Below are 17,806 nucleotides of genomic sequence, written 5' to 3' on the forward strand. Positions count from 1 at the left end.
CTGCGCGTTCGCTTCCCCCGCACCGCACACGAGAGGGTTTCTGATTGGTCTAGCGCGGCAGGAAGTCTGTCGGCATTATTCAGAAGGAGCTTTCAAGTTCACAACAGAACAGCCAGCCTAGGTAACCTCTCGAACCGAATCCTCATTTCATATCAGCCACGACACTACTGCGGGGATTTTCTCCGCATTTGACAACAAGATTTTTGCTCTTAAATTCCCGAAAATACAGCGGAGGTCGATTCAAACGTCACGGATTCGAGATGGCTGCGTACAAGTTGGTTCTGATCCGTCACGGAGAGAGCTGCTGGAACCAGGAGAACCGCTTCTGCGGATGGTTCGACGCGGACCTCAGTGAAACCGGGGAGCAGGAGGCGAAGAGAGGAGGACAGGCGCTAAAAGGTGACCTGGTCTATAATGTTACACAGTATAATGTATCTCTCTTTCGTTCTCTCATAGGATTAAGACAGGGCATGGAGGGCCATGGAGCGTTTTGCTGACAGATAGTAGGGCAGGCTATTCCCGTTACGCAAGGCGCGGCTTGAGGAAACAGGTAGTTGTGTCACTGCGGCATTATCTAAACCATCACTTGAAGGACTTGCCCGGTGGCATAATGTGAACTGTTATCAGCCCCTACAACCTGAAAGCATGTCTGCTCTCTGTGTAGTGTAGCTGGTCAAATTGAGGTTGTGTTAGACTTATAGCCTAGCCTGGATAGCCTAAAGCAACTTGCCCCCCAAAACAGGAAATAAGGGTGCATCTCAATAGTCTGAAGTGGACTCCTCTCCTTGTCTCCTTTCCTTCACCTGCATAAGTAATATGGTGGTGGTGGATGCCTACCAGCTATTTACTGTAACCTGTAATTCTTTCACCTCTGTGCAGATGAAGGAAAGGAGACGAGGAAACCACTTGAGACTTAAGATGTACCCACAAGTAAAGAACCATATGTGTACATCACTCATTGACGCACTCACACCCCCCCCCACACACACTCTCTCTCTCTAACACCTACTCTCTCTCTCTCCTCAGATGCTGGCTATGAGTTTGACGTGGGCTACACCTCAGTCCTGAAGAGAGCCATCCGGACTCTGTGGTTTGTCCTGGACGGGATCGACCAGATGTGGCTTCCTGTCCACCGCACCTGGCGCCTCAACGAGCGCCACTACGGAGGCCTGACGGGGCTCAACAAGGCAGAGACAGCGGAGAAGCACGGCGAGGCCCAGGTTAAGATCTGGAGGAGGAGCTATGACACCCCGCCTCCTCCCATGGAGGAGGAGCACAACTTCTACAACAACATCAGCCAGGTGAGAGGGATGCGGACACACACACACACACACACACACACACACACACACACACACACACACACACACACACACACACACACACGGGATGCGGATACAGACAGGCACTCACGTACGCACACAGAGGTACACACACAGAAGCATGCACATAGAGGCATACACACATCTACAACATCACTGAACATCACTGAACTTTGCAGCACTAACATTCTCTTTCCTGCAGGACCGTCGCTATGGCGACCTGACGGAGGATCAGCTGCCGTCCTGTGAGAGCCTGAAGGACACTATTGCCCGGGCACTGCCCTTCTGGAACGATGAGATCGTGCCCCAAATCAAGGACGGGAAGAGGGTTCTCATCGCCGCCCACGGCAACAGTCTCAGAGGCATTGTCAAGCACCTGGAGGGTAGGTCACTAGGGGCAGCGGGGTGGGGATGGATAGAGGGAGGGAGAGAGAGAGGGAGGGAGAGAGAGAGAACCTCCCTACATCTCAACGCTTACTCATGTTCCAGTGGTCATGCCAGAGTAATGGTATGTTACTGATATTGTTGTTTTTCTGATTGTTATTGTTGACTTGTTCTTGTTATTTACCTCAAGGTATGTCAGAGGAGGCCATCATGGAGTTGAACCTGCCTACAGGGATCCCCATCCTGTATGAACTGGACAAGAACCTGAAGCCTGTAGGGCCCATGCAGTTCCTGGGAGACGAGGAGACAGTGAAGAAGGCCATGGAGGCTGTGGCTGCCCAGGGCAAGGCCAAGAAATAGATACAGCGCCCCCGCGTGGTCAGGAGGCGTCGGTGCGGCTAGAACACGTTATAATAATAATCACACACACAGCGTGACATTACATTATCATGTTTACACGCAGACAGATATGTGTGTGTATATATATATATATATACATAAATACATACACACACACTTCAAATACGCACTCACACACATCACATTACACTATAGGTGGATTTGATAGGTCTTTGCTTTCCTGCACATATATTTTTCCTGCACATTGAGACGTCAGTATTACACAGCCAATAGGAATCAGTAATACTGGATTGTACGGATCATCATAATATGAGTTGATCAAGATTGTTTGAATTGACCAAAAACACACAGGATAGGGACCAGCTAACAGGGTATTTACAGTATCCAAAAACACAGGATAGGGACCAGCTAATAGGGTATTTACAGTATCCAAAAACAATCAGGACCAGCATATATAGTATTTATCTAAATGGGGAAAATGATAGTGTGCTTTCTACTGCCATGTAGTTTTGCACTGAGTGAACATGTATGTAAACATTGACGGGCACGTTTGAAAAAGGAAACATTGAATCTCATTGTTATTGTTGTAGCTCTACGGCAACAGTATGTTATCATGGTTATGGTGGTTATTGTTAAAAGGGGCAGGCGGACCTGTTCTGTACTGTACTGCTGACCTTAGAATTGGTAGAGCGGGTGTCCTCATTCAGGAGAGGTTCTATACCCCTTCCACTCATTCTAATTCCATGCCGCTGACCTGTGCTTAGTGTTCTGTGTGGAATAAATAAAGATTCATCTTATTATTTATGAGCTGTCAAATGACTGTGACCCTTGTCTGTTTCACAAGCTGCATATTTCTTGACTTGGCAGAGTTAAGCTGATTACATGTATGTTGGACTATTGAGAAATTTAGTGCTGGACTTGGACTGATATAGGTGCCGGGACTCAATTTGGGTGCCGATATTGTTTATATTTAGTTGCAGGAGCTCCACAATACTTGTGTGCTAATATTCTATAAGAGGTTCAGGAGCTCAGGCAGTAGAAAAATGTAGGTGCCGGTACTCAACTCCTGCCCAAGTCAAGCTCTGGAGCAATTACAACAAACGTGAGCCCTACAGCTGTCTCCTCTTGCCTGTTAGTTTCTGTCTTACATGTTCGGCTGCACTATTTTCTAATTTGCTCTAAAACAAATACATTTCCATTGATGATACTGGATACATCTCTCGTTCTATATTCCCTGTCTGCGCTCATCTTAAATGAGAGTTCTAATGAGTGTAGCCAGAGTGTAGGTGAAGGAACGGAGAGAAGGTCGCTTTAGACTTGATGCATTCAGAACCAGGACACTGACTTTATCCGGAAAACCACAACAAAGATGGCGGACCAACCTTTCCGTCAAAGACTTGAGCTCAGGTCACATCCAATCGGCATGCGTTCTGCTCTTCTTGAAAACATGTCGCCCATGAAGCTGTGTGTTCCAGGTGAGTCTGACATTACAAACGTTTAAATGAGTTGATAACGGCATTCTTTTCACATTTGAGACCATTAGACAAATACGTTCGGCAATATGTTTTTGAAGGTTATATTGCTATTTATAGTTTTCTAGCACGGGAAATGCGTGCCACCACATGCTCGTTTAAGTTCTAGCCTAGCTCGGTAGCTAACTAGCTCACATAGTCTATTTTACTGTTTTCTAGCTAACTAGCGTGACCTAATCTAGTGTATTTATTCCACATTATGTGAAATACAAACGCAATGCATAGTCACTTGGTACAACGCATGACATCGTTTGCTAAATTACGAGTTTGTGAGGTCTAGCTAGCGATGCTGACTTTCAGGTACTTTTCAAGCACATCACATTTTTTAAGGTGCCCTGCCCACCGCCTCGGGGAGGAGCCCACTAATTCCAAGCGTTCCATCTCTTGTTGTGATCGACTCTACGTGCAAATGTTGAATTAACCCCGGGGACTTGGACTAAATGTCAGCGAAATGTAAACTATAAGGGCAGTGATTTATTTTGATTGTCGTTTGATATACACATATGTTTGTCAGGAACTGGGATGAGAAACTCTTAGAGTGATTTAGCGATTCTGATTGTTTTTGTCAGACTATTATTATATTCTACTATTGGAAATGTGATAGATCAGCAGGACTCTGTTAACACGAAACATGTCTGTCTCTCTACCCCTGTCTCTCTCCCTGTGTCTGTGTCTCTACCCATCTCTGCCTGTCTGTCTCCCTGTGTGTGTTTACTTGTAATGATAGTGGATGTCTTACCTACCTTAGTTGAAAGCAGCGACTGTAAGTCTCTGGATATCTGCAAAAAGTAAAAATGTTTCTCACCCTGTGTGTGTATACATCTCTCTCTCCCTGTGTGGTGTGTGTGCAGGTGATAGACTATGCAGCACAGAAGACTGTATGCCCGGTACTGGGGTGTACCTACGACACGGCTACATCTACTCCTCGCTAGCAGGCTACGTACTCAGGAAGAACGAAGGAGAGGAGGTGAGACGGGGGGGCAGCAGAGTACTAGGGTGTATTCATTAGTCACAGAACATAACAAAATATTTGGTCTCGTGCTAAATATTTACTTAAAAACCTTTTGCAAAAAAAACAAGTTTCTATTGGATAAATTCAGGTAGTTTCCTCCCCGTTCCGTTTGTTTCCTAGAGTAAACAGTAAACACTAAACAGCCAAACATTTTGCTACAGTCTGCCACTAATGAACACACCCCGGTTGCGCTGGTCTTTTAAGCACTAACAACACTTGTCTTTTCTGACTAGCGCTGATTATAGCTGCTTTATTGAAGATTTTACTTCTTGTGTTATGTGGTTGTCTTACATTTTTTACATTTGACTAAATGACCCAAATGTGATTTATGAGGTGTGATCAGAAGTGTGATGGGGAGGGACGATGAGAGGAGGAGGAGGAGGGGATAAGAGGGGAGTGGCTGGTTCATTGGCATGGGGGAAAGCAGTTGGGGCTGGTTTTGGGTGTGGGACTCATGTCAATGGTTATTTATTGTGTAACATTCCTGGAAGTAGAGAAACCACTCCAGGTTTGTTCACTTGGAACCCCTGAGGAATTATGCGGTGTTGTGGGAACGAAATGTAACATGTTCACACCTTAATCCTTCCTTGTCTTTACATTGACACTTCAGTCGTGTGTGTGTGTGTGTGTGTGTGTGTCTGCAGCTACCCGTCATCTCGGTGGTGAGAGAAACCGAGGCTCAGCTACTACCAGATGTAGGAGCCATAGTCACCTGTAAGGTGAGGTTTGGAGAGCTCTTGACGTGCGTGTGTAAACTTTTTCTACACCCTGGTAGTTGTTGTAGACCTACGTAGTGCTAAAAAGCTGTGCGTATCACCTGGGTTAAACCGGACAGAATCATTTTGAGGCTTGATAGATGAGGTGCTCCTGTCACTGATCCAAGCTCTCAACAATCGGTGTGTGTGTTTAACCTCACTGATAACAGCCCTGATCGGTCTCCCTTCCTGTCCAGGTGACCAGTATCAACCCCAGGTTTGCCAAGGTCCACATCCTCTACGTTGGTTCCACACCACTGAAGGACCGTTTTAGAGGAACCATCAGGTAACAGGGATTGTCTTTTTACTGTTATTCTCATGGAGTGTCCCAAATGCCCCTCTAGTCCCTATTCAGTGCACTACTTTTGTCTGGGGTCCAAATGGCAACCTATGGGCTCTGGTCACAAGTAGTACACTACATAGGATGCCATTTGGGACTATATAGGGAATAGGATGCCATTTGGGACTATATAGGGAATAGGATGCCCTTTGGGACTATATAGGGAATAGGATGCCATAACTGTCAAGACTGTTCAAAACTAATCTACTGTTTACTACACTAATATACACAGGAAAGAAGATGTACGAGCAACAGAAAAAGACAGGGTATGTTTTTGAATCAATCTAAAGTTCCCCCACTGTTTGACCAACATATTTTATATTGTGAAAATATCATTTTTGGTATCATATAGACCCATCTGTTACTGTTTGTCATGACGTCATACCGTCTGTTGCTGTTTGTCATGGCGTCATACCGTCTGATGCTGTTTGTCACGGCGTCATACCGTATGATGCTGTTTGTCATGGCGTCATATCGTATGATGCTGTTTGTCATGGCGCCATACCGTATGATGCTGTTTGTCATGGCGTCATACCGTCTGATGCTGTTTGTCATGGCGTCTGTTGCTGTTTGTCATGGCGTCATACCGTCTGATGCTGTTTGTCATGGCGTCATACCGTCTGATGCTGTTTGTCACGGCGTCATACCGTATGATGCTGTTTGTCATGGCGTCATATCGTATGATGCTGTTTGTCATGGCGCCATACCGTATGATGCTGTTTGTCATGGCGTCATACCGTCTGTTGCTGTTTGTCATGGCGTCATACCGTATGATGCTGTTTGTCATGGCGTCATACCGTATGATGCTGTTTGTCATGGCGTCATACCGTCTGATGCTGTTTGTCATGGCGTCATACCGTATGATGCTGTTTGTCATGGCGTCATATCGTCTGATGCTGTTTGTCATGGCGTCATACTGTCTGATGCTGTTTGTCATACTGTCTGATGCTGTTTGTCATGGCGTCATACCGTCTGATGCTGTTTGTCATGGCGTCATATCGTCTGATGCTGTTTGTCATGGCGTCATACTGTCTGATGCTGTTTGTCATGGCGTCATACCGTCTGATGCTGTTTGTCATGGCGTCATACCGTATGATGCTGTTTGTCATGGCGTCATACCGTATGATGCTGTTTGTCATGGCGTCATACCGTCTGATGCTGTTTGTCATGGCGTCATACCGTCTGATGCTGTTTGTCATGGCGTCATACCGTCTGATGCTGTTTGTCATGGCGTCATACCGTCTGATGCTGTTTGTCATGGCGCCATACCGTCTGATGCTGTTTGTCATGGCGCCATACCGTCTGATGCTGTTTGTCATGGCGTCATACCGTCTGATGCTGTTTGTCATGGCGTCATATCGTCTGATGCTGTTTGTCATGGCGTCATACCGTCTGATGCTGTTTGTCATGGCGTCATACCGTCTGATGCTGTTTGTCATGGCGTCATACCGTCTGATGCTGTTTGTCATGGCGTCATACCGTCTGATGCTGTTTGTCATGGCGTCATACCGTCTGATGCTGTTTGTCATGGCGTCATACCGTATGATGCTGTTTGTCATGGCGTCATACCGTATGATGCTGTTTGTCATGGCGTCATATCGTCTGATGCTGTTTGTCATGGCGTCATACTGTCTGATGCTGTCTGATGCTGTTTGTCATGGCGTCATACCGTCTGATGCTGTTTGTCATGGCGTCATACCGTATGATGCTGTTTGTCATGGCGTCATATCGTCTGATGCTGTTTGTCATGGCGTCATACTGTCTGATGCTGTTTGTCATACTGTCTGATGCTGTTTGTCATGGCGTCATACCGTCTGATGCTGTTTGTCATGGCGTCATACCGTCTGATGCTGTTTGTCATGGCGTCATATCGTCTGATGCTGTTTGTCATGGCGTCATACCGTCTGATGCTGTTTGTCATGGCGTCATACCGTCTGATGCTGTTTGTCATGGCGTCATACCGTCTGATGCTGTTTGTCATGGCGCCATACCGTCTGATGCTGTTTGTCATGGCGTCATACCGTCTGTTGCTGTTTGTCATGGCGTCATACCGTCTGATGCTGTTTGTCATGGCGTCATATCGTCTGATGCTGTTTGTCATGGCGTCATACCGTCTGTTGCTGTTTGTCATGGCGTCATACCGTCTGTTGCTGTTTGTCATGGCGTCATAACGTCTGATGCTGTTTGTCATATCGTCTGATGCTGTTTGTCATGGCGTCATAACGTCTGATGCTGTTTTTCATGGCGTCATACCGTGTGATGCTGTTTGTCATGGCGTCATACTGTCTGATGCTGTTTGTCATGGCGTCATACTGTCTGATGCTGTTTGTCATGGCGTCATATCGTCTGATGCTGTTTGTCATGGCGTCATACCGTCTGATGCTGTTTGTCATGGCGTCATACTGTCTGATGCTGTTTGTCATGGCGTCATACTGTCTGATGCTGTTTGTCATGGCGTCATATCGTCTGATGCTGTTTGTCATGGCGTCATATCGTCTGATGCTGTTTGTCATGGCGTCATACCGTCTGATGCTGTTTGTCATGGCGTCATACCGTCTGATGCTGTTTGTCATGGCGTCATACCGTCTGATGCTGTTTGTCATGGCGTCATACCGTCTGATGCTGTTTGTCATGGCGTCATACCGTCTGATGCTGTTTGTCATGGCGTCATACCGTCTGATGCTGTTTGTCATGGCGTCATACTGTCTGATGCTGTTTGTCATGGCGTCATATCGTCTGATGCTGTTTGTCATGGCGTCATATCGTCTGTTGCTGTTTGTCATGGCGTCATACCGTCTGATGCTGTTTGTCATGGCGTCATACCGTCTGATGCTGTTTGTCATGGCGTCATACCGTCTGATGCTGTTTGTCATGGCGTCATACCGTCTGATGCTGTTTGTCATGGTGTCATATCGTCTGATGCTGATTGTCATACCGTCTGATGCTGTTTGTCATGGCGTCATATCGTCTGTTGCTGTTTGTCATGGCGTCATATCGTCTGAGTCTGTTTGTCATGGCGTCATACCGTCTTAGCTCATTCTTGAATTGTAATAGACTGGGAACCACTATAACCTTTGACCTCTGTTGCAGGTGGAGACGTATAAAAGCTTCCGACCTGGAGACATCGTCCTGGCTAAAGTCGTATCCTTCCATTTGACAGTCTTTCCAGTTCAGTAACTAGGTAGTAACACAGGGACAGTCAACCAGTGACTGATGTTGGGCTGGTTCTATTCCCTTAGTGCAGCTTTCACCATATTCACAATTTGACATTTTAATCAATGTTAGAGGTCAGCCAAACAGAACGCACCAAACCACTGATCTACCAATCACCTTGCATCCCAAATAACTACTCATTATGTGATCCAGATGACTGATTCTGTGCCTTTCCAAGTGTTGTCCTTTAACCTCCTGACCCCCAGATCTCCCTGGGAGACGTGCAGTCCAACTACTTGTTGACCACAGCAGAGAACGAGCTGGGGGTGGTGGTAGCCCACAGCGAAGCAGGTGACTGGTCACATGACAACAACACTGCTGTTCTTAGCCCAGGGCTGTCCTTAACCCTAGGTTACCCTCCTTAACACAACCCTTGGTTAACTAAAACCAACTGACACTTTTGTCAAGTAGTATATTTCTGTTTCCCTCCACTCAGGAGCCCAGATGGTGCCTATCAGTAGTATATTTCTCTCTCAGGAGCCCAGGTGGTGCCTATCAGTAGTATATTTCTGTTACCCTCCTCTCAGGAGCCCAGATGGTACCTATCAGTAGTATATTTCTGTTTCCCTCCTCTCAGGAGCCCAGATGGTACCTATCAGTAGTATATTTCTGTTTCCCTCTCAGGAGCCCAGGTGGTGCCTATCAGTAGTATATTTCTGTTTCCCTCTCAGGAGCCCAGATGGTGCCTATCAGTAGTATATTTCTGTTTCCCTCCACTCAGGAGCCCAGATGGTGCCTATCAGCTGGTGTGAGATGCAGTGCCCGCGGACGCACGCCAAAGAGTTCCGCAAGGTGGCCAGGGTGCAACCTGAGTACCTGCAGGCCTGAGCAGGGACCAGCGGGCGGCGTGCACCCCTCACCTCTCCAGCCCCCCCGGCAGGGACCCCTTTCCCTTCCTCAAGGAACACACAGCTTCTCTATCTCTGACAGAGACAAACACACTCACTCACACCTGGATTGTAAACAATGCATTGTGAGTACAAAGGACCAAAATAATCTAGAGGTCCTGTACAGATGCTTGGACACGAATCCATGGGTATTGACTGGACAAACACACACAGAGCCTTATGTTCAGGGGGGATACCTCGACACACACACAGAGCCTTATGTTCAGGGGGGATACCTCGACACATACACACACGCACACAGAGCCTTATGTTCAGGGGGGATACCTCGACACATACACACACAGAGCCTTATGTTCAGGGGGGATACCTCGACACATACACACACGCACACAGAGCCTTATGTTCAGGGGTATATCTCAACAGTAGATTCCTCCCTCTACAACCTACAGCAAGGCAGCGTTTTTTTCTCTCCTGGTTCTACAAGGCTATAGTAGAGGTGCAGGATTTTGTTCCAACCCAGCACTAGGACACCTGATTCAAATGATCACTGGGGCCTTGATTGGCTGAATCAGTCTCGTTAGTGCTGGGCTGGAACACAAGCCTGCACCCCATGTACCCCTTCAGAAGCAGGAATAAATAACACTGATCCAGGGTTACCTTCTGATCCCATACCCTTCTCCCTGAAGTGTGCTCTCATGTACCCCCCCCCCATGGATTTACTAGCATAGGTCTTCCACCAGTCCTTTCCTTTTAAATCCACGAGGGGTAGTGAATGAGTGCACACTTTTGGGGGGGAAAGGGTGTAGAATCAGACCACAGCCCTGGTGTGACAGTCACCAGTACAGACAGGCCCAATTCCAAATCGACCCTTAAACCCTACACGCTAGTGAGTAGGGCTTGGGACTTAGACGGCTAACACTTGGGATGTTGAAGTAAAGCGCTGGAATTGAAACTGTTATTTTGTGGCGGCACCGTTAAAGACTCATACGACCACGTGGTCCTTTCTGCACCAAGTCAGAGAAATGGAGATGTCTTGTTGGTTTCTCTGAGTTGTTTCTTCTGTCGTTTCAAAACAATAGTTCTTGTTTCTTTGTCTCATTTCTTCCTGTACTTGTCAGCAGAGGCACATGTGTTAAGAGTCAAATAAAGTGAATACCAAAGTGCATCATGTATGAACTACTCAACCTATTCCAATGTTACTTATTTACCTGTGTTATCAGAAAGGTTGATTTTTTTATTTTTATGAAATCCTTTAAATAATAGAGAGCCCCAACTGACCATCATTCATAGATGTCCATTTGTTGACTGTGTAAACAATTCTATGCTGTTTAAATGTGTCTAATTGACAGCTTATCACCTGCCAGTTTTTATCATGTCATGTTCAGTTAAGGCATTAGTTGACCTAGACAATTACCTATATAGTACACTACAGGGCCGCTGGTCAAAAGTAGTGCACTACAGAGCCCACAGGCCGCTGGTCAAAAGTAGTGCACTACAGGGCCCACAGGCCGCTGGTCCAAATTAGTGCGCCATTCAGGATGCCAACAACCTCATATGATACTGGACCAGTCAGAAGGCAGAAACACACACAGCTCTGCTCTCATTGGTACCACAGGTGGATAGGTGCAGCTTTTAGTTCAATCAATGTCAGCAGCTTTATGTCACACAGTACTCCTATACACTGAACAAAAATATACATGTGTTGGTCCCATGTTTCATGAGCTGAAATAAAAGATCCCAGAAATGTTCCATACACACATGTTATCTATCATTGTGCACACATTAACATCCATGTTAGTGAGCATTTCTCAGCATGATCATTACACAGGTGCACCTTGTGCGGGGGGCAAAAGACCACTCTAAAATGTGCAGTTTTGTCACAACACAATGCCACAGATATCTAAGTTTTTTGAGGGCGTGTGCAATTGGCATGCTGAATACACCAGAGCTGTTGCCAAAGATTTGAATGTTCATTTCTCGACCCTAAGCAGCCTCCAGTGCCATTTTTGAGAATTTGGCAGTACGTCCAACCAACCTCACAACCACAACCGTGTAACCAAGCCAGCCCAGGACCTCGACGTTCAGTCTTCACCTGCGGTATCGTCTGAGACCATCCACCCGGACAGCTGATAAAACTGAGTATTTCTGTCTGTAATAAAGCATTTCTGTGGGGAAAATCCTTTTCTGATTGGCTGGACTTGGCTCCCCAGTGGGTGTGCCTATGCCCTCCCAGGCCCATCCATGGCTACACTCCTGCCCAGTCATGTGAAATCTATAGATTAGGGCCTAACTCATTATAAGTGTTGCATTTATATTTTTTGTTACCAGTCAAAAGTTTGGACACACCTCATTTCAGTTTTTTTTTTTTTTTTTTTACCTTTTTCTACATTGTAGAATAATAGTGAAGACAAACTATGAAATAACACATGGAATAATGTAGTAACCAAAAAAAAGTGTTCAACAAATCAAAATATATTTGCCAAGAGTGTGCAAAGCTGTCATCAAGGCAAAGGGTGGCTACTTTGAAGAATCTCAAATATATTTTGATTTGTTAAACACTTTTTTGGTTACTACATGATTCCATATGTGTTATTTGATAGTTTTGATGTCTTCACTATTATTCTACAATGTAGAAAAAGGTAAAAAATAAACAAAAACCCTGTAATGAGTAGGTGTGTCCAAACCTTTGACTGGTACCGTATATACATTCATAAACACCACATCCGCAGACAGACAGACACTCCCAAGACTGCAAAAGAAAAGGTACACACACACACTCATCCACATCCGTTTGGGATGCTAGACACACTCAAGCGTCCCGACTCAATCATCGAAGCGCACCGATCGGGTTTTGTTGATGTCAATCGAGAACTTCTTATTGGACGGCGCCGAGAACCCAAGTCCCGCCCCCCTTCCCGTGAAGTCCATGCGGCGCGACTGAGCGTGCTCAAATTCCCCCAGTAGGCCTTGCTGCAAGCTCTGCTGTCCGTCTTTAGTCAGCGCCATGTTGGCCCGCCCTCCCGTCGCACCGCTCGCTGCCATTGGCTGCCCGCCCTTCTTGAAGCCGCCCATCAACCGCAGGAACTTACTATGTTGGTCGGAACTGTCAAACTGGGCAGTGCCCCACTGCCCCAAACCCTGGAAGGGAAGAAGAACAATGTTTGTAACATTTATATTCGACATAATGATTTGTAACAGAAGAGTTGGTATGTGACCCCATATTTGGGATACACCTTGGTGTCCTGACATCGTAAGAGTACTGACCGATGGTACCGGTGCTGCTTTGAGTTGGACTGGATTGGACTTCTGGTCGATCTCATTCTGCAGGGCCAGGCGTCTCCCCTATGGAATATAATAGGACCATAGTTTTATATGAAGGCCATGTTATAGAGTACACAACATATACTGTATAGTCCATGTTATATAGTACACAACATATACTCTATAGTACACAACATATACTCTATAGTCCATGTTATATAGTACACAACATATACTCTGTTATATGGTACACAACATATAGTCTATAACATGTGGTTGGTGATTCTATTTACTGTACTCCTAGTCTAAAATATAAAAATACTCAAATCCACGTGTGCTTCAATGGCTGCCCATTTGATTTTTTGACCAGTTATTGGCAAAAGATCTGATCATTGGCAAAACAGCAGAATCACTTTGCAATCACTTGGGCGTATCCCTGACACAGACCAGGGTATTACGTAATCAGTATAGAGCATGTATATTGGTTGGTGTGTGTCCAGCATGTTTGACTGCAGCACTGTGTTAATCAATGACAACAGCATTCACTAATAAGCATTTGTATAATATAATGCATTCATCATTTATTCATAAATAGTTACATAATCAATATACAATGTTTAACTCAAACCAGGAAGAAATTACATTTATCTTTCTCACAGTGACAGAGGGATGGAATGGAGACTTGGATTGGTGGGCTGGCAAGTGGGATTCACAGGATCCAAACAGATCTAATGGGTCGTTAGGGATCTACCTGATCAATATGGATCTCGAAGGCGTTTCCCCTGGTCTCCGACAGGAAAACCACGTCCGTCTGGTCCCTCTGCGGGTTGGAGCAAAACAACATATCAGACAACTACAGACCTTCATACTGATACTGTCAGTGTTTTAATGCCTTTAAGTAGAAACAATTAAGTAAGAAAGTCAACACTGTTTTACCCATTCAATTGTTGGGAGCATATATTAATTTAACCGTTAACTATTCTGTTAGTCGGCACCTCCAGCATTTTGGGCGTGTCAGTGCATGCTTTTTACAATACTTTCAACAAGGACACCCCTTTCAAATGGCTCTAGAATCAGGGCCACCTTCCATAGACAAACATTGTGGACCGTTTCAGATAGAAATGTCAGGAATAGAACCGACATGATTCCTCATTCTACATGTCAGAGAGACATGTTTGTTCTACATCATATATGTCTATCTGAACGTTCCACAACGTTGTACCCTGCTGAAGGAGTCCCATGATTTGATGATCTCTTCACCTCTGACCCTTAACCCCTTTAACTCACCTCCTGGTCTTCAGGGGCGCAGCTCTCCACCTTTATCTTCTTTTTCCCCTTCGTCGGAATCTTCTTCCCTTTCTTGTGAGGGGTGCTGCCCTCCATTTCTGTCTCTACCCCAGAGGAGCTCTTCTTCACCTTTTTCCTTCCCTCGCTCTCTCCGTCCTCCGCCTGTTCCACTACTCCTTTCGTATCCACCCTTTTCGTCTGTTTGGGCTTCCGCTTGTCCACCACCATCACATCCTCCTTGTCTGTTAGTGCAGAGGCCTTTCTCTTCTTCATCTTGCCCTCCTCCTTTCCTTCCGTCTCCATGGTGGTGTCTGCAGCGCTGCTGGAGGACTTGGGTTTCTTCTTCTTGGTGTTATTCTGTTCCTCCTCCTGTACTGCTACTGTAGCCTCAGCTCCCTTCTTCTTCTTTACTACCACTTCTTTCTCTGCCTCTCCGCTCTCTTTCTCTGCGATTGCTCTCTTCTTACCCTTCTTTTTCTTCTTCGTCTCCCCCTCTTCCTCCTCCTGACTCTCCTCAGTTGGTTCAGCAGCTTTAGGGATCTTTTTCACTTTCTTTTCTTCCTCTGTTTTTCCCTTCTTTTTCTTGCCTTCCTTTATTTCTATCACCTCTCCTTCCTCTACCTTGACAACGCTGATCTCTGTCTCTTCTGCCTGAGAGAGCTTCTTTTTTTTCTGCTTCGGCCCATTTTCCACTACTCCTTTCTCGTCCTTTAATTCACTCTGTTCTGTCTCTACCTCCGTTTTAACAGTGTTAACACCTTTATGTTTTTTCTTCTTCTGGCCGCACCTTCTGTCATTTCCATTAGTCATGGCTTCCTCACCGTTGATGTCAGTCCCAGACGACAACTTCTTCTTCTTCTTCTTCCCTTTCTGTTTCTCCTGCTCTTCTTCAGTATTCCCCCATTCCCCATTGGATGACACCTGCTCTTCTTCTACCAGAGTCTCTACTTTCGTCTTCACTCCTTCGTTATTCCCTTGGTTTATGGAAGTGTTTTCTGAGATCTCTTCCTCAGCGTGGGTGTCCTTCCCACTCTTCTTGTTAGTCTTCTTCATGGTAACCATCCTGTTGCCTGTGTCGGCTTGGACCATCTGAGAAAAAATAAACATCCCACAATATGTATCTGTTTGAAAGAAGCAGCCACTTCAAAGGACATAGTAGAGAATGCATTTTAGGTTTAAAATGGACACAATATTGGTATTGACAGTGTGTCCTAAATGGAACCCTATTTTCTATATAGTGCACTTCTTCTGACCCAATGTGTCCTGGTTCAAAGGTGGTGCACTAAATAGGGGATATGGTGGCATTTGGGATGCAGTCAGTGTCATTTTGGTGAGCAACACAGAACCAGATACAAACCAGTGATCTGACCGAAACCGTGGACAGGGACTCCTTGTCTATCTCCCTCTGTAGGGCCAGACGTTGAGCCTACAGGGGATAAAGCCTGGATTAAAAACTAACAGTACACTTTTACAGTAGATGTTGGCTCAAGTACTATGTTTCATAGGTTGTCTATCCAAATTGGCAGCCAATCCCAGCACATGTGGAGGAAGGGGTCTTAAAATCAGTGATTCACATACACTGACTGGTCATCAATTGATAACGATTGTTGTTGATGTGATTTGATAAATTGATAATGTGATTTATTTTATGGTGATCTCATCTAACGTTAGCTACCTGATCAATAAAGACCTTTGCCACGGTGTTGTATCTTCCCGTCTTCTCGGACACGAAAACCACTTCGTCATGAAAAGCCGTCTGCAGAGTCAAACACAGCCAGTTCAGTTAACGCAGGTAAGTTATACAAAACAATAACATTTACCAGTCTATTTGCCTAGGTTATAAGGTAGTTTACAAAACAACTAGTTCAGTGTAAGTCAAGTTATGCTAGCAAGCAGCATCGATTGAATGTGTGCATGGGGTGTTAAGGGTTAGCTAGCTTGCCATGTTAGCTGGCCAAATAACCGTCACCGGTGATAAAACACTTTGCAACGGGTGAGCACAGCGACTCGATACTTGAAAGACTACTTGAACGCTTGATCATTCAATATTTAGAAATAACGGCATTAAAGTTGACTTACTTTGAAGACTCACGTAGAAACGTGTGTACACCAGTGCTGTACTGCTCCTTGACCCGGAAGTACTGTCAGATTCTCTTCTAGTAATCGTCCTCGTGTGTCTATAGCAACAAAGCTCAACGGCACGCTCCTTCTGTCCCTCTCCTATCTCCTGATTCTCTCCCTTCTTTACACCTCGTATTTTTCTTTATCTTTCTCTCTCTCTCATATGCTGTGTGTGTGTGTGTGAGAGAGAGAGAGAGTCAAATGGTTCTCTCTCTCAAAAACGTGCAGAACAACATATCCAATCAGAGCAGAGCTCTGGAAAGCCCATGTGTTTATTGCTCCACTACTTTTGACCAGAGTTCCCTTGTGGGATGCAGCCATGCAATGTGGGCAAACACTCACTCCATAATTTGCTCACACACACATACATTTATACTGACTCTACACACACACACGACTTATATAAAATCATCATATACACTGCTGCTGTTCTGTTTATCATATATCCTGATGCCTAGTCACATTACCCCTATATATATCTACCTCTATAGATCCAGTATCCCTGCACATTGTAAATATGGTACTGGAACTGACCCTGTATATAGTATGCTTACCCCTATACATATCTACCTCTATAGATCCAGTATCCCTGCACATTGTAAATATGGTACTGGAACTGACCCTGTATATAGTACGTTTACCCCTATACATATCTACCTCTATAGATCCAGTATCCCTGCACATTGTAAATATGGTACTGGAACTGACCCTGTATATAGTATGCTTACCCCTATACATATCTACCTCTATAGATCCAGTATCCCTGCACATTGTAAATATGGTACTGGAACTGACCCTGTATATAGTATGCTTACCCCTATACATATCTACCTCTATAGATCCAGTATCCCTGCACATTGTAAATATGGTACTGGAACTGACCCTGTATATAGTATGCTTACCCCTATACATATCTACCTCTATAGATCCAGTATCCCTGTACATTATAATATGGTACTGGAACTGACCCTGTATATAGTATGCCTACTTACTTTATCATCTTCTTCTTATTTTTTATTTACTGTGTGTTTTTGTTCTACCTTGTTATTCTCAGTATTACATTGTTATTGATTACTGCATTGTTGGGCTTAGAGCTGGGCAATAAATGTATTTTACTGTCCTTGTGCATGTGACATTAAAAACCTCTAGCTTTATGGAACCCAAATAGACTCTGTAACCAACAGCAGAGGGCGTTAGGGTGCTGTAGCCTAGCTGTTACTTTGTGTGTGTCCATTATGGCATCCTATTCCCTATATAGTGAACTACTTTTGACCAGGGTGCCATTCAGGATGCTCACTAGCAAAGCCTGTAGCTTATTAGAACTGTCAGCTCATGACAGTCACTTACCATGCCAGTGGCTTTTACCAGAGA

The 17,806-nt window shown here is 45.2% G+C and overlaps 3 protein-coding genes across 9 annotated transcripts; 2 read left to right on the forward strand and 1 right to left on the reverse strand.

The window, feature by feature from the left end:
* Positions 1-61: 61 nt before the first annotated feature.
* Positions 62-2,882, forward strand: LOC139568127 (phosphoglycerate mutase 1-like). Its single transcript, XM_071389855.1, has 5 exons — positions 62-202; positions 254-399; positions 1,027-1,301; positions 1,525-1,705; positions 1,897-2,882. The coding sequence occupies exons 2-5, from the start codon at positions 261-263 to the stop codon at positions 2,064-2,066; spliced, it is 765 nt and encodes a 254-aa protein (XP_071245956.1). The 5' UTR covers positions 62-202; positions 254-260; the 3' UTR covers positions 2,067-2,882.
* A 408-nt stretch (positions 2,883-3,290) lies between these two features.
* On the forward strand, positions 3,291-10,929 carry exosc1 (exosome component 1). Of its 4 annotated transcripts, none has more exons than XM_071389857.1 (8): positions 3,291-3,541; positions 4,450-4,565; positions 5,255-5,329; positions 5,563-5,651; positions 5,938-5,971; positions 8,796-8,846; positions 9,125-9,209; positions 9,640-10,929. In XM_071389857.1, exons 1-8 carry the CDS (start codon positions 3,436-3,438, stop codon positions 9,744-9,746), a joined length of 663 nt encoding a protein of 220 aa, XP_071245958.1. In that variant the 5' UTR covers positions 3,291-3,435; the 3' UTR covers positions 9,747-10,929. The 4 variants fall into 4 exon arrangements, with proteins under 4 accessions (XP_071245958.1, XP_071245957.1, XP_071245960.1 ...); XM_071389856.1 differs by lacking the exon at positions 9,640-10,929 and adding an exon at positions 9,355-9,596 and having other exon boundaries at positions 3,399-3,541; XM_071389859.1 differs by having other exon boundaries at positions 3,539-4,051.
* Positions 10,930-11,359: 430 nt separating this feature from the next.
* Positions 11,360-16,749, reverse strand: LOC139568123 (lysine-rich nucleolar protein 1-like). 4 transcript variants are annotated; one of them, XM_071389846.1, is made up of 7 exons: positions 16,394-16,749; positions 15,990-16,070; positions 15,672-15,740; positions 14,315-15,403; positions 13,779-13,847; positions 13,031-13,108; positions 11,360-12,904 (listed from the first exon to the last, which is right to left on the reverse strand). In XM_071389846.1, exons 4-7 carry the CDS (start codon positions 15,401-15,403, stop codon positions 12,590-12,592), a joined length of 1,551 nt encoding a protein of 516 aa, XP_071245947.1. In that variant the 5' UTR covers positions 15,672-15,740; positions 15,990-16,070; positions 16,394-16,749; the 3' UTR covers positions 11,360-12,589. The 4 variants fall into 4 exon arrangements, with proteins under 4 accessions (XP_071245947.1, XP_071245949.1, XP_071245948.1 ...); XM_071389848.1 differs by having other exon boundaries at positions 16,005-16,070; positions 16,394-16,671; XM_071389847.1 differs by having other exon boundaries at positions 15,684-15,740; positions 16,394-16,646.
* Between the last annotated feature and the right edge of the window lie 1,057 nt (positions 16,750-17,806).

Source organism: Salvelinus alpinus, chromosome 2 (genome assembly GCF_045679555.1).
Source record: "Salvelinus alpinus chromosome 2, SLU_Salpinus.1, whole genome shotgun sequence".
Classification (NCBI taxonomy): domain Eukaryota; kingdom Metazoa; phylum Chordata; class Actinopteri; order Salmoniformes; family Salmonidae; genus Salvelinus; species Salvelinus alpinus.